The following is a 22,704-nucleotide window of genomic DNA, read 5'->3' as shown; positions in this document are numbered from 1 at the left end:
TTTATATGTCTTATATAATTTAAGCCTTTTGCCTCAAATAAATCTTAATGACACCGATTCACACTTAGTGACAGCAAGAATGGAGTCTTTGAAGAAAAAAAACACAAATATGTGCCCTTTGCGTTTAGAAATGATTTGTGGCTGTTTGACCTGCACTCCATAGTTTCTCTGTGAATCCGGAGCTGATAGAGGAGGTTTTAAATATCGCTGGTTCCACTTTATCTGGGGAGTGAAGCTGGATCTGGTGCGCAGCCAGAATCCAGCAGCAGCAGAGCGCACATAGCCAACAGTCTGCACTTCCCACTCACGTCAGGAGCGCTGGCTTTTCTTTTTTTTTTTTTTGCCGAGGCCACAAGTTTAATGACGAGACTAAATCTTCCAGTGCCTCAGTCTGATTTAGACTCACTGACTGGCGGATCACACAGTTCCTGTGCGCTTCCATCGGATTTTACGTCGCCGGCGGGAAGCGAGCGAAAAACGTCCTTTGTGCCATTTTTCCTCGTCTTCAACAGAAAGTAGCAGGTGTAAAACGTCCAACTCGTTAATAATTTAGAATTTTAAGGCAATTATTCCTCCTGGCGACGCTGTGGATGCGTTGTGCCAAGATGTTTCCTTGGCGGCGCGCCTGTGCCTCGGTTTTAACGCCAGGACTGGGGAGTGTTTGCTGGTTTTCACTGGATTGCAACAGAAGAAAATAATCTGTTCTGGACAAAAACTGCCCCAGAAAGGTCACTTCTGTTCGGATAATCTACCTGTCATCTATTAAGAAAGGCAAAAGTGTGTTTTCTGTGGATGCGCATTTTGGCACGAGAAGAACGTAGCGATGCCGCGTCGGATCCGCGTCCTGCTGCTGCTGCACCTGGCTGCGCTACTGTCCGGTTGCCCCACCGGGGCGGTTCGGATCCGAAAGAAGGCCACCAGGACACGGTCTTGTCTGGACCTGCCGGAGGAGATCCTGGAGCAGATGTTCGGGCGGCTCTCGGTCGGAGTGATGAGCGCTTTTCATCACGCTCTGCAGCTGGAGCCGCAGGAGAAGCTCAACCTGACCTGCCTGAGCACCGCACGGACCCTGACCGACGGCAAGACCCGCCTCCCGGTCAACCTGCGCAGCGTCTCCCCCTGGGCCTACAGGTGAGAGCAGCTGGGCCATTGGAACCAGTGTTTTCTGCTGCATTCTGTGGATGATATTTATTTGGTTTTACGTTAGGCTGCTGTTTTGTTATGTAGTTTTTATATTCAGTGTCTTAGGCTCTGATTTAAATTACTTCATATCAGTTCCTTTGCTTTAAAAAATACATTCAGAGATGGGACGAAAGTAAAACATTGGATACTTTAACCAAAACCAAACATCCAAACATCATTTTAATACCATGAGTATCTTTCCATAGCTTGTTCAGTTGTAGACACACAGTAATAAATTGCATTAATAATAATTTTCTGGAATAATTTCTGAGTTTTACCATATTGTTGTAACACTGCGGAACTGATTTTAAAATTTCCTCATCAGTTCTCTCTTTCTAAATGACACCTTTCTAATCAAAATATCTTCTAACACCAAATATGTTTCCTAAAAGCATTAATATCAGATTTTCTTTTGTAAATGATTTCTAAAATATGGTAAATTGTGCTAAATAAAGTTGTAAAGCATGTATTAGTGGTTTGCTATTTCAGAATAAGTATATCTACCACCAATACTTTGATTTACTTTGATTTCCCTGTTAAAAAATACTCTTGATAGAAAATATTTTAACTGATTTGGCTCTAATGAACTGTTTTAATTTTAGAAAAGTGAGAGAAACACCACAGATTGTTTAAAAAAAAAAGTAAAATCTCTCAATTTCTCCATCTTATGACCAGACTTTTCTGCTATTTGCACCAAAGTCTTGTGTTTGTGCAATGCAAGTTTGTCATATTTATGCAGTTGTTATAGTAAATATATCAATATTGTCAAGGGAATCATGACTTCATATACTATATGTACTTTATATAACTTTTTTAGGTGTTTGGTTCCACTTTATGAGCTGCAGTATCTTTTCTGGCTTTAAGAACGTCTCGTATTCTCGTAAATCATGTTTCTGGCTTAAAATAACTGATTTTGTACTGCAGCAGCTGGAAAAAGTTCAAAAATTCTCATTAGTCACCCAATTTATTACAGAAAAACAACAGTGTGAGAAGTGACTGTGAGTGAGTCACACAAAAACTAACCTTAAACGCTCCCTGACCATCACATTCCTGCAAATTTCAAACTACAGATATGTTTTGTTGTGTGTGTTCAACCTGTAATCTCTGAAATTTAAGCGCACTGAAGCATTTTTTTCTTGTGTTTCTTTATAATCCGTGCTTCCAGGCTCTCCTACGACGCCAACAGATATCCCCGCTACATCCCCGAGGCCTACTGCCTCTGCAAAGGCTGCCTGATCGGGTCTTACGGCGAGGAGAGCAACCGGCACCGCAGCACTCCGGTCTACACTCCGTCCGTCGTCCTGAGGAGGACGGGATCCTGCGTTGGCGGCCGGCACTCCTACGCTGAGATCTATGTGTCGGTGGCCGTTGGATGCACCTGTGTGCCGCTGCAGGAAAAAGAACGGGACGGACGGAACAGCAACCAGAGTCTGGAGGGTCGAGAGAGCAAAGCCGGGCAGCTGTTCTCTGCAGGGAAGAAAACATGAAGGAAGCAGGACTGTGGTTCTCCAGATAAGTCTTTAAGTCTAAACATCATCTGCATTTGTTGGTATTTTTCCCCAGTGATACACATTTAAAGGGATTCTACTAGAACTGTCCTTCAATAAATACAAGTTAAACGTTTGGATAAAGAGTTTAACAAAGGAAAACAAAGCTAATGAGGAGATTTTATTGTCTGTTTCGAGCTTAAATAAGATGTTTTATTTGGTCCACTTTTTCTGTTGACTTATTTTTTTTAATCTAAACTTAACAAAGATATCTGGCCTACAGCTGTACAAGGATCTTCTCTGCAGAAAAGGAAACATGAAGGAAGCTGGACTGTGGTTCTCAAGATAAGTCTTTCTCCAACTAAACCACATTTGTTTCCCCTCATTGACATTTTCAACATTTAAAGGGATTCAACATCTAAAGTAGAAGCTCCTGGAACAAGTACAAGTTGAATATTTGGATGAAGAGGTGAATGAAGAACACAAAGCTAATAGTAAGGACACTTTATTGTCTAATCTGAGCTTAAATAAGATCTTTTATTTGGTCCACTTTCAATGTTGCCTTGTGTTATATTTACACTTGACAGACATCTGGACAACAGCTGAACATGGAGACAAATTGGACAACAACAGAATGAATCTGCACACACTATATAGTGCACTTTATAGGGGTGGTGGCATTTCCAGCGACTTCTCAAGGCTTTTTTAGTGTTCACACATATTTTCTACAGAATATATCTTTACTACATGTGAAACTTGTCAAAATGACAACAGGAATGAGACAAATCCATGAGTTATGGTGCAGAAATATTAAAATTAAAAATAATAATTAGTGTTAATATGTTTTTAATTTGAGGAATTGAAGCAGAGTGATGTGTCAAAACACAAAGAAAAGAATATGCTTAGTATGATATGAATTTATCAGTACAGTCCCAGTCGGTTCACTACCGTAGTCACATCAGTCTGTATGTTTTAACTGAGCGACAGCAGTGAAGTAATTAACAGCACCGAGACTGAAAATGTATGTTTTTTTTCTGAGGAGCTTCCTACATAGTTCACTGTATATTAATATCTATAGGTGGAGGTAATGAGTGGATGATTTTGGCCACAGCCAGGTCTGAAAAAAAATCTCAATTACATGTAATGACACTCTGACAGTTGAAGGTTTTCTTCAGCCAAAAGCCCAGAACACATTTTATTTTACTTTTGTATTCAACCGGGCAGATAGTTCAAGCTTTGAGGAACTAATCTGACATTTCCTCCACTCGTCCCTAGACGGAAATCTCAGATAATCAACCAGAACACATAAAATCTGACCTATCAGTCTGAGCATTTCCCACTAAAAATAAACGAGAACATGTGTATTTGGAATCTGGGCCGATCAGACCTTTGAGAATTAAACCAAACAAATACTGACCAAAGGACTAAAACTCCTCATTTATCAATGACCTGACCAATGCTGCCACCTACTGTTGATCATGGGGCTTTTCCTTACATTGACTTGTACATCTTTCCTCTTGTGAATCAGAAACTAATCTTGTAATCCCTTTAATGCTCCTCCAGGAAACACAGGTGTATCCTACCTGCCACATTCTCACTAACACTTTAATCAGTTCAACAACCTGTCATTAAAACATCGACTATTCCAGATTGCAGAGAGATCACTCATCTATCCCAGTAACTATACAACAAAAACAGAATAACACTTGTACATTTTTAAGTCTCATTTAGCATTTTTAGGGCAGAAGCTGTACATCAGATGGTTTGATCATCTTAGAAAAGGGGTAAGAAATGCATTTAATTTGTTCTCCTGCTTCTGTTTTTCTTCCTGAACTCTGAACATTTGGTGTTTCTCTGTTAATTTTCTGGCTGAATTGTTCACTATTCTGGGTTTCTGGTGGTTTAATGTGACGACCTGTTCACATTAAAGTTTCACTGTTTCATCTCTTCACTGCGTCTCTTGAGGACACTGTTTCCTTCTTTGGTTGTTTGTTTATCCAACATGTTTGTGATGTTAGTTTAGGAACCAATTCAGCTGTGATATTTTAAAAATGTTTACCCTCAAATTCTGTGTTGCATGTCTCGAGCTGCTCCTCCAGTGTAAATTCAGGAAGGACTGGCCTTCAGATAAAAGAATTACAAATAGAGTTTACATTTTTTAAAAAGCAATTTAGTATAATTTATCCATGAAACTGAGAGACTCACACGGGTTAAAATCAAAGCAAATGAGTCTAATGTATCACCACTTTTAGCCACTTGTTTGAGTTAAGCTCTGAAACACTGGATCCTACATTTCCCACAAGTAGAGTAATATATAATAATAATGTGTGTGTGAATGTGTATAGAGGCAGTGAAAAAAACAAGCAAAGAACATTTTGGATGTTCACATGGAGTCGTCACTGTTACGTTTTCAGATTAGTTTTTGAAGAGTTCTCTTTGGCTGCTCACTCTTATTTAACAGTTCAGGGTTTAGCATAGATTTATCTACATGTCAGCTACTTGTTTGTCCATCTGGTCGGCAATTTCAAAACAAAGGGACCGACGTGGACTTTTGCTTCTTTGTGCGTTTGGCAGATTAATCAGACTCACTCATCTTCTGTTTTTATTCAATTGCTTCACAACCTGTTTTTGTTGCATCTTTTCGTAAAGAAAAAGCAGACAACTTTCACACTCCACACTGCAAGTTTGGAACATTAATTTGTAGAATCCAAATTAGCAGAGTTAAACCTTGATGGCCTCAGCTAGACATCATCAGAGGTTATTTTGAAGGTTACATAAATGTTTTCACAGAAGTAAATGACTGATCGTTACGTCTTAAACTAGCTAATCTGTTGTGACCTGCAGCCAGTTTGATACAAGAGCTGCAACTTCAACCTCAAATGAGTCACTTTAATTTAAATATTTAAATATATAGACCCCAATTTACTGCATGTATGTGTCCAAGCAGACTAGAAAGTAGTGTAATAAAACAACTGGACGTCTGTTGTGTCTGCAACTTCTCTATAATCCAAGTGAAAAAGCAACAATGTGACCGATACAAAATGTGAATTAAATATCAGAAAAATAGTGACACAGATGGTTTATTTTGTTAAATCAGCATTCAAAACCCAAATGTATTTATTTAAAAATGATATAAATTAGAAACAACTGAAAACTCATTACACTGGAGGAGCACAAACCGTTTTCTCTATTATTCACGTAAACTATACATCTAAATAAATATTTTCTGAAATATTAAATTTGTTCACCAACATACAGTTAACTTGTAGTTAGTGATTCTGAATTGACAGTAATTTTAATTATCAGTTTTCTTGATTACTCAATAATTTGTTGATAAAATGTCAGAGTCAGATGCTTGCTATAATTTTCCACATTCATCCCAAAATATCCCGTTTAGTGTCACGTAACAAAGAAAAGTCTCCACATTTGAGAAGCTGGAACCATTAAATGTTTGCCATTTTTGCCTAAAAAACGAAAATTGCCAAATTTCTCAACTTGTGCTGCAGGTCTGAGTGGTCTTTTCACTGCTCAGCATCTGGAGCAAACAGCTGGACAATGTCTGTGTGATGTTTCGCCTCCATCAAAGAGTTAATCCACTGAGCTCCGGTTCTTCAGCAGGACAGCAGTCGTGACGGATAGTTGACGAAACAGCGGAACTCGTTGGACAAGTTTCTGTTGTGTTTCGGCAGAAAGCTGCACATTTTCAGATCCAGAAGTTCTTTGGCCAGATTCTCCATGATGGCTCCTGGAGACGCAAAACCAGACAAAGAGCGGCTCAGAAAACTGGAGGTGAGATGTTGCTGCTCAGTTTTTCCTCTAAAATATACGTCAATATTAGTTTAAAGCCACGATGTGTTTGATAGCGTAAAGAGACCGACGTGTTAATGACACATTACTGTCGCTTTAATAGATTTATGAAGCTAGCAATATTACTTAAACCTGTGGAGGAGGACTGGGGGAGTTTACTGGATTTAGGCAAGGATGCAAAAAAAAAAAAAAAAAGTTTTAGAACGCTTAAGGATAGTTGGGAACTGAACACTTTATTGGCAATTTATCAGATTTTACTGGTTTGTCACAGAAATAATCTATTTATCAGTATAAACATACACAGTCAAGTAAGATTAAAAATGACTCAAGCATAAATAAATGCAAAAATAAGTAAATAAACACCTAAATAATTAGATTAATATCTTGAATTTATTACTACATTTTCATACATCCACTTTTTATTTTAGATCTCTGTATTTCTAAATGTCTTAATTTGTTGCTGCTTCTACATTTATTTATATTTGAGTGTAATAATCGCCAAAATGTCTGTTTAATCAATTAATCTAGCTGTTTTCCATTACTGTAATGACTAATTTATCAAGTACTGTTAAGTAAATTTTTCCCTATAAAACCCCAATATAGGAAGAAGTGGGCAAAAATAAAAATCAATATTTTAAATTTATATTATTTTACATATATGTATATATGTGTATATATGTATATGTATACATATATACACATATATACATATACACACACATATATATACACACATATATACATATATGTAAAATAATATAAATTTAAAATATTGATTTTTATTACTTTTATTATATACTACATATGTAGGTGTATGTATGTGTGTGTGTATATATATATATATATATATATATATATATATATATATATATATATATATATATATACATACATATACACATACACTACATATGTATACTACATATGTATATTACAGGGTTAATTGAATAACTTAGCTAAAAAATATCAAAAACCTGTCGAATATGTAAATATTTTAGCATCTATCATTTAATTTTCACATCAAATTTTCTATCAATTTAAAAAAACAACATTTGTTTCATTTTTGTAATATTTAAAACTAAACATCACTGAAGAGTTTGTATGACAAGAGAAAAATGTGGAATTGTGTAAGAATTTGAATTAACAGAAGAGAATAGAGCAGCTGCTTTGGAAACAGATGAACTCGTACTAAATGTCACTAAACATCCATCATTAGAAAACAGATCCTTATATCTGGTCTCACCTGTACACAGCAGCACTTTCCCTTTGCTCAGGTGTTTGATGGTTTGGGCCACTTTGCTCAGACACTCCTCAGACAGGTAAGGAGGGTCGGCGAGGACGACGTCGAAGCTCTGTGGAGCAACGCTGGACGGAAGAGTCAGCGGCTCGTTGTAGTCGTAGAAGACGAAGTCGTCTCCGTAGGCGGCGAAGCGTCGGTCGTACTCCAACACAACGGCGGAGACTCGGTCTGAACCGTCGACAATGTTCTGCTTCAGCTTCTGGTAAACACTGGGAGCGCTGACACAGGCGATCCTGACAGGAAGCACTTGAAACTGTCAGAAACATTCTGGAAACAGAGCTTAGATTGGTATCAGTGTTCTGTGTGTAAACAGAAATCTGGTACAAATTGCAAAATCAACAATAAACATCTTCTAGTTCAGATATTCTGCTGCCCCTGAAGGCATCATGTGGTTACTCTGGAGAACTGAAGCTGCTGCAGATGTACTGCTTTCACTGTTTAAGTAGACCAAAAAAGAGCAGAGCTTTTTTTCCCTACAGCTGCTTTTTTGCACTAGTGATCTGTCAAACAAAGAGATGACAGAGGAAACTCTAATCCTGCATCAGAAAATTATAAAGGAGAATCAACTCTCAGGAAAGTTCTGGAGCCTCCCATTCCTGCTACATGTAACTGGGCATAAGTTGGAGATCACTATGCTTTCTCAGGAGTATCTGTGCTCTATTCATTCGCCTGCCGCCAAACGTAAAGACAGGCTGGAGCTGCCGATGGTAGAGACTAAGGTGTCCAAAAATAAGCTCGGCAAACACGCAAAACCCAAACAATTCTATTAAAAAAAATGACATAAATTAGAAACAAATGAGAAATAATTACACTGGAGAAGCACAAATCATTAATAACTGGTGTTTTCTTCTGTATTACTGACTTAAACTATACATCAAAATTTATATTTTCTAATTAAATTTGATTCTGTAACCAAATATTTGTTCACCAACAAACACAGTTAACTTGTAGTTGGTGAGTCTGAGCTGAAACTGGGCAGCTACCTTCAAGTACTCTGTCATGAGTTTCCTAGATTAATCAATATTTTTTTGAGGAATGTGCTTATTATGTTCCCCACATTCTTAGGTGATGTTTTCAGATGTCTCATTTTGTGTGACGAAATCCCAAAACATCCCGTTTAGTGTCAAATGTTAAAGAGTCGGTGTCTGAGCTGCCTTCCAGATGAAGACAGAAGTGAAGAAGATATTCACGTTCTGTTAGCATAAACTGCTGTAAGATTAATTAATCATTAAAACATAAACCTGAAGATGTCACATTGTGTAAAACAATAATTGTCAAACTTGAGTCCATCAAATATTTTTGCTTGAAAATCAGACGATCACAAAGCTCCAGATCGGCTTTCCTGTGCTTTCAGCCTGTTGAATTATCTAACAGTTAGCAGTTGTAACTTTTCATCCTGGTAGTTATCGCATAATTACCAGAAAACTACCAGGATGCAGAACTTGTCTTAAAATCAGCAGATTTCTTCTGTATCAAAGTAATTTAGTGATACTACAGCTACTTGTAAAAAGCTATTTTGGTGAACTTTACCTTCTAAAATGTAAAAAAAATATAAAACGGGGCTCATATTGCAGCTCACTGTATCAACATTATACCTCCTGTTTCTCATTTAAGTTGACATTTTCCAAGACATTTTGTTACCGTAACTTCTGGGGCTCAGCTTATTTTCCCTCAAACTAAGAATTGTTTGTTTCTTTGATATGTGAATTAAATGTTTATGTAATAATGATAATAATAATAGTTCACTGCTTAGCTTCTGACTGATTCTCCAAACTGACTGTCATGAACTGAATATTGATTTTAAAAAAAAAACCTTCAAAGAAACCAAACTTCCCCTTCGATCTTCTTACAGCTGCAACAACAGCTTTAAAATGACTGATGGAACTAAATGTTGGATATAGTTTTGTACTTTTACCTGCCTCCTTCTCCTGCTTCTCGTACGACTTCCTCAGCCAGCTGAGTCGCTGTTTCATCGCTGTACCAGAACTGACTCATCCGCTGGAGGAAACAAACACAGTTATCAGTATCAACTTATTAACTTCATCAACACTTTATCCAGTTTACTGACAGTAACCTGGAATAAAAGTGAACATCTGACATTTTCAGGGACATTTTATTTTTTCTTGGTTGTGATTATTTACAGTTTGTGTCAAGTTTTATTCGCAATTTGAAAGGTGAATTTTCATACCTTCTATATTCATTGCATGCCAATAGAATATTTCAAGCCTCTTTTCATGTTTTAATTTTGATGATTATGGCTGCGACTGAACCTTTCAACATGCTTCATTTGTTTAATTTATATTTAAAAATGTTCTCATGCATGTGGTTTCATTATTGTGTTGAATGTTGTCGTGTCCTTTTGCACTACGAACAGTTAACTTTGAGCTAAAACCAAACATTTGTACTCAGGCCTGATATATTTACTAAATGAAAGCTTAAAACATTTATTTTCGACTGCATCTTAAGATTCTATTATCAGTTGATTTATGATTTAATTGATTAATTGAAGTAAATGCTCACAGTTCAGAAACAGACATTGCTCCACAATAAACAAGAAAAATAGAAAATAAAAATATTCGGCTGCAAAAATTATTCTCTCAGTGCAAAATTAGTTTCAGGATTAATTTGGTAATTAAATTTATCTATTGAATGTCATCAAGGCAAAATTATTTACACTTAATTAATAATCTAGTATCTTCCTAAGGCTCCACACAACTATTATTAATTATTCACATTACTCTTTTTTTAATATCAAAAGAAATATATATTTTTAATTAATTAGATTAGACGATAGATGTTTAAATAAAATACTTACATATTGAGCAAGTTTTTGATATTTTAGCTAAATTGTTAAATTAATCAAATAAGAATAAAATGAATTTTACACTGATAAATTAGTCACTACATTAATCAAAAACTAGATTCATCATAAAAAGAATAGGCATATTTTGAACGGTGACGGCACTAAATATAAATAAATATAGAAACACAGCAATTAAAATAAGAAATTTAGAGATACAGAAAGATATTAAATAAAAAGTTGAAGAAATGTAGAGATGAATTCGAGATATTAACTTAATTATGTTCTCATCTTTAGCCAAAAAGACCCAAAATATTTCTGCATTAATGTATTTATACTTAAGTGACTTTTCATCCATCATAACTTTGTATATTATTTCTGATAAATAGCCAATAAATTAAATCTGTGTCAAACCAATAAAATCTGAGAAACTGCTGATAAATTGGTCCGTTTGCAAACCTCCTCAGAACTCTAAAGCATCTTTTTTCTGTGCTTCCTCTCAAACTAAACTCACCCAGTCCTCCTCCACAGCTCCCACAGTGAACTGGTCTGTTGTCAAACTGCTGTGATCCGGTTCGCTTCTGGTGTCGTTGTAAAACTCCTGCAGGGCGGCCAGAGTGTGAGCCGACAGCCTGGGAACGTCGTCGTCGCTGTCGCTCATCGCTGCTGACGGACGAAAGACCAGTTTCTGCAGGAAAATCTAAAAAACAGGATTATTTACACGTTGACAGGTTTATTTATGTCAGCAGGTGACTTGATTACATGATAAATCCTATTTTATCTCATCATCGACCCACACAGAGTGTAGAAACACACAAATGTTGGATCTGTGAAACCTGTCAAAGCTTCCTGAAGTATTTTAGCATTAAATCCACTGCAGATGACTTTTATTTTTATTCTATTATCCAATACATATTTCTTATTATAAATTAGAAAGATCTTCTGAGGGTTTTGCTTTTCAAGGTTATAATCTTTATGTAATCAGGTGTTTTCATTAATATCAAGGTGTGTTTTGCAGTAGAGGTCTGTGTGCTTTTTTTTCATACTCTCAAACTTAAAAATAAAAACTATTTCATACTGTTTATGCTACTATTTATTCCAAACCTTTATATGCACATTTATCTGCCTTTATATTGTTATCTACAGTCATTGTATTTATATACTTTGTTGGTTCACATTGTAACACACTCTAAATAATCATACTGCATGTAATTACTGCTGCTTTTGCACTTCTGGTTTCATGAAAAAATGCATGTCATGATCTTGGTACTCTGTGCAACAACAATAAAGTTCAATCTAAACTACTTAGCAACTTATTTTTAAAGACTGTCTGGATAAAATCTACTTTGGAAAGAACTCTGGAAACAAATGGCGGAACAAATATTACTTCGCTGCCACTTAAATTCTCAATTAATCAATCACTTGTTTGATCTAGAAAATGTCAGAAAAAAAATGTCAATCATTGTTTCTCCAAAGCCCAAAATGACAAATGTCTTGTTTTGTCCACTTCTTAAAAAAAATCACTTCACTGTCACAGTAAGAAAAGAGCACAAACCCAAAAATATTCACATTTTAGAAGCTGGTATTAGAGAATTTAGCAGATTTTTTTTCTTAAAAAAAATTCAATCAGATTTATTGATTAACAAAATAGTTGATGACCAACTTATGGAAGCAAATCAGACTCATCAGATTCTGAATTTTAAAAGCTGCTGAATTTCTTACTTTGAATTTTTTTGCATCAAAATTACGTATGTGAATTTTTTATGCCTGAATTTAGCTCATCAAAATTCTAAAAACCAGTTAAAAATTCAATGTCTTCAAAATTCACCATCAAAAAATTCAATGTTCAAAATTCGGCATCAAAAAATTCAATGTTTAAAATTCACTGTCAAAAAATTCGCTGTTCACATCCGGGGGACTCAGGCGTAAACAATCGATCCTGGCCAAAATCGCACCAACGCCCAGCCAATCACGTGACGCTCCTCCGGTCATGTGACGCAGACGGTTCACCTCACAAGACCGGGGTCAACCACGGCTACCAGCATGAACAACGGCGCTTCAGTGAGTGTATTAATCCTTTTTGTCCTGTATGTGGTTTGTTTTTGTGAGAGTCAGTAAGCTGTAATGCATGCCGTTAGCTGCGCTAGCACAGCGTTAGCCGCGATAATACAGCGCTAGCCACGCTAATACAGCGTTAGCCGCGCTAGCCGCGCTAATACAGCGCTAGCCACGCTAATACAGCGCTAGCCGCGCTAGCACAGTAATGAGGTCACACTGACAGCACGTTCAGCAGCCTATTACTATATATATATATATATATATATATATATATATATATATATATATATATATATATATATATATATATATATATATATATTTAATAGTAGGCCAAATACTGTCAGAGCAAAAAATATTTTTAAATTGCCCGTCACTGTCAACCTACTTCAACAGGCATTTTTTTGCACATTGAAATTTGAGGTTGTTTGAATGACACTATCTCAGAACAATGATGAAGAATCTATAATACTGAACAAGTAGATCAATAATCTCAGATTATGGGTGAGTTGAAATATGAACAAAATGAAGTGGTCTATGAAAAGTCCAGTCTTCGAAACCTGACATGTTGTTTTGTGTAATTTCTTTGTAAATTAGCCCTGCATCCAGTCATTACCATGACATTGGCATAATGGAACCATGACCACATATATCGTTCTGGAGATAGTGGCATTTTTCCAATGGCAAATTTTCATGCTTTGACAGATACAGTGGTGGAAAAAAGTTTTCAGGCACCTTGAAAATTTTCCACAATCTCAAATATTATCGTGAAATATTTGTTGGAAAGTCTTTTGTGTTTCAAAAGGTGTGACTGCATGAGACAGACACAAATGATGCATTTTTTTTGTTTATTGTTTACATGACTAACAAAACTAAATTCTACCAAAATGACCCAATACTCAAAATTTCTTATTTTTAAGGAACCAATGAATTTCAAGTTTTTATTGACTTTTTTAGGATTTGTTTAGTATTATGGCTGTGACTGAACTCATAGAAATTGCATGTGAAGACCTCAGAGGGATTCTTAATGCAATATTTCACAAATGTATGAGGTGTCCAAAAACTTTTTTCCACCGCTGTATTTAATAGCAATCGGATATGCTTATGTTAGCAAGACAAATAAATGAAAATTTTAGGCTTTTATCTTGAATTATTCTTGAGATATTATATATAATATATATAGCCTCAAATTTGAATGTGAGAAAAAAAAATACTGAAACTAGGTCTACGGTCCACTTAAAAAAATCTAAAAGTATTTGACATACTCAGCTAATATTTCACAGATACCATTATCTATACATGGGACAGACATATTAAGTTCCAGCAAGTTGTACAGGTGGTCTGGGGATGTGACCATTCTTTGTCGCCCAGCTGCTCCTCTCTCTGAGTGCACAGTTGCAATGTACTGATTCCTGTTTTCTTTTTCTGAGCTGATAAGATGGTGTAGCTGTGTCAGTGCATTTAAAATAGCTGGGCAAACTTCTACTTGGTTGGATAAAGCATTTAAAAACACAAGTTCTTGTGTGCAAGTGAACTCTAAGAAGTCCAGTTCCAGAGGCATGCGTCCGAGAATATGCTCCAAACGAGAAGGAAGTCTCACATAAAGATGATTTAACAATAGTTCCTAGAACAGAGAAAAACAAAGCTATATGGGGGTTTTTCAGATGGCGGCTGACTGAAAGGAGCGTATGTGAACTGCTCTGCCACGGACAACTAACAATGCTGATCTAAAACCATCTTTCTGAGAACAACATTTTATTTTCTACATTTATACTACCAAAGGAGATACTCATGTCGACAAAGAAGACTTCCCGCACCCGAACGCAGTCAGACTTGACGAATTTTGCAACCGTAACCAGCAAGCTCAAGCTAATGGCTAACACGAATGCTAAGACAATGGAGGGTAATACTGAGCATGCTAGCGAAGCTAACGGCGGAACAACCACGAACGGCGCAGAAATACAACAAAACCTATCAAAAGAACCCGAAGTTACTTTAGGGGGTATTATGACCGCGATGAATGATATTAAAACAGATTTGTCTTTTATAAAAACGGACGTTTCAACCAAACTTGAAGGAATACGTGCAGCAATGGAAAGTGTTAAAGAGGACATCGAAGAGTGCACAAGCAGAGTTACGCAAGCAGAGACCAGAATCTCCGCCACCGAAGATTAGGTAACTGTGCTTGTTAGCAAGGTTAAACGTCTGGAAAAGAAGAATCGGACCTTGGAAGAGAAAGTCCTGGATATGGAGACCCGATCCCGGGGTTTGAACGTGAGGCTGGTAAACTTACCCGAAGGGGCGGAAGCCAACGACGCGTGCGGTTTCCTGGAGGAGTGGATACCGGAGGCGCTGGAGCTCGGGCCGCAGCGGAGAGGATTTACGGTGGAGAAGGCACACAGGCTCGGCCCAAGGAGCGGGCGTGTAGCTGAGTCTAGACCAAGAACGCTTATAATGAAGTTTCTGAGCCACAAAGACAAGGAAACAGTAATGAGAGCTGCAAGAGCCAAACAAGCGGCCAAACAAAACATCCTCTACAAAAACCAGCCGGTACAATTCTATCAAGACGTGCCTTCGGAGATACACAGGAAAAAGAAGGAGTTTGATGGCGCAAGGCAACAACTGCGTCTATTGGGACTCCGACATGGCATCATCGCCCCCGCCCGACTCATCGTGACCTACCAGGACCGTTCGCATATCTTCACCAGCGCGGAGGAAGCCGAGAACTTCATCCGGAGAATCCAATCGGACACACAAAAGGACTGATGTTCGTGAGTAAGACATTAAAATAAGTGCAAGGACTGATCTTGGTTGTACATGATGTAGGGATGTTATTGAGATAAGCACAGTTCTATTAAGTTGTTGAATGACAGTTGTGGCAGAGCAGCTACGGTTTTTTTTGTTTCTATTTTGTCAAGTGGTAGTCAGCAGACTGATCCCCACTGTGTGTGGAACAGTTGTTTGCTCTCTGGAAACCCAGTATCAAAGGGGAGGGATGTCCATGTTTATATGGATAAGGGGTTAATGTTCACTCTGTTTTGTGTTCACTTTGTTCTGTGTGATGATGACAAAACTATCTATGTTGGGGATCATTTTAAAATTGAATTAGTAAAATTGTGAATCTAAAAATTAAAATTACATCTTGGAACTGCAGAGGGCTACAAAAATCAAAGAAGGTAAAACAGGTCATGAATAGAATCAAAACACTGCAATCAAACATAGTATTTCTTCAAGAAACGCATATGAAATGTGAAGATGAGCTAAAAGTGAGGAGGAGGTGGAAAGGAATAGTAACTTCAGCTCCTTCTACGTCCCAAGCAAGAGGTGTCATGATCTTGATTCATGACTCTATTCCATTTCAAATTGACAAAATTATTAAAGATAAAGGAGGGCGTTATATAATTATGCAAGGAACAATTCTTAATGAAAAAATTATTTTAATCAATGTGTACGCTCCCAACAAAGATGAGCCTGAATTTTTTCAAAATTTATTTTTCTGTGTTGCTTCTTTATCAGGGTTATGTATAATAGCTGGGGATTTCAACTGCACCCTAAATCCAACTTTAGATAAGAGTTCTGGAATTGATCAATCACACTCCCAAAGCAGGGAAGTGATTAAACAATTTATGAAAGAGATGAATCTAATAGACATATGGAGAGAAGAAAATCCAAATGATAAAATATTTTCGTGCTACTCTAGCACATACCAGTCTTATTCGCGCATAGATTATTTTTTAATCTCGTCATTACTCAAATACAAAGTGGAAGATGTCTCCTATGGTTCTATTCTGTTATCAGACCATGCTCCGGTCTCTCTTATTTATCAAGATTCAAAGTTAATTAGCGACATTCCCAAATGGAAATTCAAAACAAAATGGCTAAACGATACAGGCTTTGTAATTTTCTTAAAGGAACAAATTAATTACTATTTTGAAACCAACACAAATGAAACTTCTAAAAGCACTAGATGGGAGGCATTTAAGGCTTTTATCAGGGGACAAATAATCAATATAACAAGCTCTAAAGCCAAGGAAACATATAATAAAATTAAAACATTAGAAACAAAAATAAGACATTTAGAGGAACAATATTATCAGCTAGGTTGCCAAAAAATTCATCAAGAAATTATTCTACTTAGATCACAATATAATGAGTTATCGGCTACAAAGGCAATGTCAAGTTTATTTTGACTTAAACAGACCTTCTATGATCAAGGTGAAAAACCAGGAAAGGTGTTGGCATGGTGAATTAAAAAATTGCAGAACGAGAAACAAATTACTACACTCCTTAATGGTAAGAATGAAAACATTGTAGATCCACTGGAAATAAACAAAACTTTTAAAATATTTTATAAAAATCTCTACAGTACTGAAATACCTTCAAACTCATTAGAACTCAACAACTTTTTGAATAGTGTTCAAATCCCCAAAATAACAGAAGAGCTAAAGAGCGAATTAGAAAAAGATATAACTTTGACAGAAATATCCAAGGCCATTGATAATATTAAAAGTGGCAAAACTCCTGGTCCCGATGGGATCCCTGTAGAAATATATAAATTGTACAAGCAGGAACTAATTTTACCCCTTTTGGAGATGTATCAAGAGTCGTTTAATAATGGAATATTGCCTACAACTTTGAGAGGGGCACTAATCACACTACTGCCAAAACCGGGCAAACAAAATAATAAATGTGAAAATCTTAGGCCAATCAGTCTTTTAAATGTAGATTTGAAAATTCTAAGTAAGATACTCGCAATGAGACTAGAGAAAATAATCCCAAACATTGTTCATAGTGATCAAAATGATTTTGTACAAGGTAGGCAAGGATTTCATAATGTTAGACGTCTTTTAAATATTCTATATTTTGAAAAAGGATCTCGAGACACAGCAATACTGTCGTTAGACGCTGAAAAAGCTTTCGACAGAGTCGAATGGCTCTATTTATTTGAAGTTCTTGCAAGTTTCGGTTTTGGGGACAATTTTAAAAGATGGGTTAAATTACTTTACACAAAACCATTTGTGGAAATAATGACTAACCGTAACATTTCTGGAGCAATTGATATAGAAAGAGGATGTAGACAGGGAGACCCACTGTCACCATTGTTGTTCCTTTTAGCTATTGAACCGCTGGCAATAGCTATAAGAGCAAGCCAAAGTATCACAGGAATCTGTATAGGAGAACAAGAACACCGTCTGGCTCTTTTTGCTGATGATGTGATTATATTTCTTAAAAATGTTAATACATCTGTCCCAGAATTGCTACATATCATCAATGTGTTTGGGAAAAGCTCAGACTATAAATTGAATAACTCAAAATCATCTTAATGTTTTTAAATAAATGCAATTATATGAGTCCTCCACTTATAGCTACCCAATTCAAAATTGTGAAATATATTATACCAAGAAATTATGAACCAATGTTACAAGAAATTATGCAATTATTAGATAGATGGAAACCTATACCTATGTCTCTCATAGGAAAAATCAATGTACTTAAAATGAATATTATGCCTAAACTCTTATACTTATTCCAATACCTTCCACTTCCTCCTCCAAATAATTTATTTACAAGGCTTAAATCATTGTTTATACGTTTTTTTATGGAATAACAGACGTCCGAGGACAAGGTTGTCTTTGCTTTATTTGCCTTTTGATAGAGGGGGGCTTAAATGCCCAAATCCACTTTTTTACTATTGGGCTGCACAATTGAAAACATTGCTATTTTACTTTAAAAGAAAAGATCCACCAGTTTGGAAAATGATGGAGGAATCACAACTCAATCTTCAATTTCCTATGTATATCTACTCTGCAAAAAAGTCAATCCTGAAACAACAAACAAAAAACCCAATAGTAAAAAATATGATTGCAGTGTGGTATAAGGTTGAAAAGTATCTTGCTGAAACTCCCTCTCTCTCTGTCTTTCGCCCGATATGGGGAAATGAATATTTCACTCCAGGAAAAGCAGATGGTGGATTTAAAGCTTGGGCCAAAAATGGTTTACAGAAAATTGGCGATGTTTATAAACAAAATGTACTGATGTCATTTGAAGAATTGGTCGGTAAGTTTGACATTCCTCGCAACCATTTTTTCAAGTACTTACAATTACGCAATTTTATTAAAAAAGAACAAAATCAGTCGCTATCAATCCCTGCACTATCTACTTTCGAAAAGTTAATAGATGACATAAAGTGCCAAGAACGTGGACAAATATCAAAAATATACATTTTCCTTGTAGATAAGTGTAGTGAAACATCTGCATTACGGATGGAAGCATGGAGAGAGGACCTGGGTGAGGATATTTCATGGGAAGAGTGGCAAGAAGCATGTACTACAGCACAATCAAAAACTACTAATACACGTCTGAAATTACTACAATATAACTGGCTGATGCGAACTTCTGTTACGCCAGAAAAACCCAACAAGTATAATAACGCCATACCAGATACATGCACGGAATGTAACAAGGAAAAAGGTACTCTTTATCATTGTATATGGCAGTGTACAGAAATCCAATTATTCTGGCAAGAAGTGAAACATCACCTTCAAAATATTTTACATATTCACATACCATTAGTATAGTTTAGGCCTATATCCAAGCACATTAAAAATTAGAAAAAGCCAAAAGATATTATTAGATTTAGGTATTTTACTGGCAAAGAGATTAGTGGCAATTAACTGGAAGGATATTAATAGACCAAGTATAGGAAGATGGCTATCAGAGCTTTCTACAACATTGCCTTTAGAGAAAATTACCTATACAATTAAACATAAAATGCATTTATTTCATCAAATTTGGGATCCATTTATTGAATACATTGCAAAAACAGATCTTACAGATGTAATTGAGAATATTGAGTAATTTTAAAAGTAGCCCTCTGCAGTGACATTGTATGATTATTGGGGTAATGCACAAACTTAACATCCCATGAGAAAACTATTTGTAAATCTACTCAGTTCATAGGCTCTATAATGGCATATTTTGCAGCTTTATGCAGTTCAAATTTCGTCAAAATGCCATATTTGCACACCTTTCGCAGTCTCGTGATTACTCGGTTAGTCAAGGGATGTTTAACAGATAAATCAATTATCAAGATAATCGTTTGCTGCAGCCCTAATGGTTATATAAAAAAAAAATGTTAATTTTCAATTAACTTTTTATTTAAAATTGTAAATGTATAAGCTGTAAATTCCCCAAGTGAAACTTTCATCATGTAAGTTCATTGTTCGGTTGTTTGTTTGTGTGTAACTGAAAAACAAACTAAAATCAATAAAAAAGAATGTTGGCAAAAAAAAAAAAACAAAGCTATATAATGCAAACCACCAATGGGAAAAATGACTTAACCTGACTGAAAGACTAGACTGCCTCATTAGACATTTCTTTTAGAACAAATTAAGAGGTTACGCATACTAAACAGGAAACGGTTGAAAAATGGGCTGCATTTATCTATCATTGCACAATAACTTGTTGCGTCCCGTATTGATTCAATACGGGACGCAAGTTGTTCCGTATTTTCATAAATGCCCCGTACACGTCTGTCACACACTCATCAAAACTGTCTAATGAACAAAATAAAACACAGCAAATATTAAGGGCAGCCATTTTCGTCTTTGTAGGACCTATGCAGCGAGGACCCGATGCCAGGTCCAGTGGACAGACTTCAGACGTCTCTGTGTGTCCGTCCTGTCTCTGGTTGCCAGGTTACAGACGCTGCTGCACCCGCATGTTTAAAAATGTCTACACCTGAAACTCCACCACGTCTAAAGAAGCAAAAACGTTTGCAAATGTACAGACTGGAGTGGGAAGAGTGGAACCCCTGGCAATGGGTACAAGGCAAACTGTGTTTTCTGTTGCTCATGGACTGGCTGAAGTAAGGCAGCATCAGGAGACAAACATGGAGGAAATATGAGAACAGAGAGAACCCAACCAGCAGGTCACAGTTTATCATCATCTAATCATCTCCTGAGGTCCATATGGTAAGTGGACATCATGATGAGATCAGCTAGATTTCCTACAGTATATGGCTGTGAATTTAACAGAGGATGCTTATAATAATGCTGATGTGGCCGTACACTCTACACTATTTTAGTGACTCAGTAAATGCCTAAGTTGGTTATTATTTTTTAATACTTTTTAGTTTTTAATAAACATTTATTTAATAGCCTATATGTAATCAAACATGGCCTTTGCCTAAAAAGAATATTTCATTGCACAAGTAAAAGTATAGTAATTTTTAAAACTTTTCAAATTATTATATGTTGCTAAAAAACAAAAAAAACACAAACAAAAAACACATCATAGTAATATGTCAATTAAAAAAGCCTATAGTATAGCATGTTCCCAACAAACGTCATAGTATAGCCTTTGGTCCAGAAAATGTCCATAGTATAGCATGTCGCTCCAAAAACGTCAGAGTATAGTCTTTGGTCCAACAAACGTCATAGTATAGCATGTCATTCAGAAAACATCATAGTATAGCATGTCGCTCTAAAAACCTCGTAGAAAAGCCTTTAGTCCACAAAACGTTGTTGTGTCCCGGCTGTCTGAAGTAGGTGAGGAGCAACACAAAAACAGTCCAAACGCTGGTTTCCAGAGGGTTTGACGAGTATTTATTTGAAAGAGGAAGTTTACAACAACACAACATGTGAGGGGGTTAAAAGCAAATGCGTGTTAGTAAAATAAAAATAAATCAACAGAACTAAAAGTGAACTTCATGTTGACATTGATGGGCATTCCAACCAGGAACAAAGTAAAAGATAATCAATACGAAAAAGAAACTCTTCCTGTTCACCTCTTAAAACCCAAAAACTCACCGCAGTAGCACCCTAAACTAAAACTACCAATGGGTTCCCTGTTTTCCTTTCTGAACAATTCAAAGGTCTCTCTCTATCTCCCCACACATCCACCAACCACTGGAACACATCTCCAAAGTTCTGCTGGACCAGCTCAGCTTCCCCTCAGAAGAAGTGCTGCCACCTGCCAGATGAAGGAGCCTTTTGAGAGGCAGCTGGCATCGTGATTGGACTGTACTTTGGTCTGTTCCAATCCAGCTTCAGCTCCAGAGACGGCAGGCGGGACGAGTCAACGGAGGCCTGGTGGACGAAGGCATGCAGCTGAGTACAATCCAGAAAACAACAGAGGAGGAGTGCAACGGCTCAGGGCCAGAACAGAGTAGCATCGTATGTCTCTTAGAAAACATCATAGTATAGCCTTTGGTATGAAGAAACGCCATCATATACATCGTATATTGTACAAATACCAAGTCAAAGGAAAGAGACACACATTGTAGAATTGTAGTAATTGTGGGCTGACTGATTTACTGATTATCAGTATTTTATTTTTTACTGATTTATGGTAATAAATCCATTTTAAAAAGGTGCTACTTTGGCTCTGAACCTTTATCTACCTGTGGTCGCTCTGTCTTCTGGAGTGATTTGATTGGTTATACATCACGAATAAAACTCCTTTAACTTAACATCTCTAAACAAAACAAAAACGTATCAACAAAGTTTTCTGTTAGTTTGTGTTCTTCTAAGTTTAACTCCAAGATTTTAAATACTTTCATTTACTGCAAATGAATATCTACTCCAAATGTCTCACTAATAATCATTATCAGCCTTAAAAACCCACAAAACACCCCTCTATACTTGACAACACTTAGTACAGTCCGGTTCCCCCTTCTATAAATCTGCTTGGAATCTACCACTTCCTGTTTGTCAAAGTGGCCTTCTACCTGGACAGGTTTTGTTGGAGCTCATGCAACAAACATTTTGGGTAACTGCACTTTAATATGGATGGAGGACACTGAATGAGTCTGTTTTAATGAGACTGAGTTAAGATGTGTAGCTCTGTCATTAAATAGGAAATTATTTCTCAGAATTCACAGAGAAAAGTCTGAAATGTTTGCTAGGTTAGCGTCCCACATGTTCTTTGGCTCAGCTAAAGCTAACTCTCCAACTTCTGGATCTCTTGAGTTACTTCTTGTTAAAATATCTTGCTAGAGATGCTGAAACTCAGAAAGTCTGAGATGTTTGTTCAAAATAAGCTCATTCTCAAGTCTGATCTGAACTGTC

The 22,704-nt window shown here is 36.5% G+C and overlaps 2 protein-coding genes and 1 long non-coding RNA gene across 7 annotated transcripts in view; 2 read left to right on the top strand and 1 right to left on the bottom strand.

Annotated features, from left to right (window-relative positions):
• Positions 1–27: 27 nt before the first annotated feature.
• il17d (interleukin 17d) lies at positions 28–4,620 on the top strand. Its single transcript, XM_023293965.3, has 2 exons — positions 28–1,131; positions 2,348–4,620. The coding sequence occupies exons 1-2, from the start codon at positions 824–826 to the stop codon at positions 2,667–2,669; spliced, it is 630 nt and encodes a 209-aa protein (XP_023149733.2). The 5' UTR covers positions 28–823; the 3' UTR covers positions 2,670–4,620.
• Positions 4,621–5,733: 1,113 nt separating this feature from the next.
• The window catches only part of eef1akmt1 (EEF1A lysine methyltransferase 1), a 30,946-nt gene continuing 13,975 nt past the window's right edge, over positions 5,734–22,704 (bottom strand). For 4 of the 5 annotated variants that reach the window (XM_055015426.1, XM_055015427.1, XM_055015424.1 and 1 more), the window contains 4 exons: positions 11,091–11,276; positions 9,692–9,774; positions 7,720–8,009; positions 5,734–6,414 (listed from right to left, as the gene is read on the bottom strand). In XM_055015426.1, the coding sequence (XP_054871401.1) occupies positions 6,281–6,414; positions 7,720–8,009; positions 9,692–9,774; positions 11,091–11,237 (654 nt within the window). In that variant the 5' untranslated portion in view covers positions 11,238–11,276 and the 3' untranslated portion in view covers positions 5,734–6,280. Of the gene's footprint in view, positions 6,415–7,719; positions 8,010–9,691; positions 9,775–11,090; positions 11,277–14,927; positions 15,076–22,704 lie in introns of those variants that run through there. The other variant, XM_023293966.3, reaches the window with a different exon arrangement.
• On the top strand, positions 20,041–22,005 carry LOC129350054 (uncharacterized). Its single transcript, XR_008603268.1, has 2 exons — positions 20,041–20,607; positions 21,510–22,005. It is a non-coding gene; the product is annotated as an uncharacterized LOC129350054 (long non-coding RNA).

The sequence above is a fragment of the Amphiprion ocellaris genome, chromosome 11 (assembly GCF_022539595.1).
Source record: "Amphiprion ocellaris isolate individual 3 ecotype Okinawa chromosome 11, ASM2253959v1, whole genome shotgun sequence".
NCBI classification, from domain to species: domain Eukaryota; kingdom Metazoa; phylum Chordata; class Actinopteri; family Pomacentridae; genus Amphiprion; species Amphiprion ocellaris.
The sequence above is the reverse complement of the archived record's forward strand: the minus strand, read 5'-3'. Positions and strand labels throughout refer to the sequence as shown.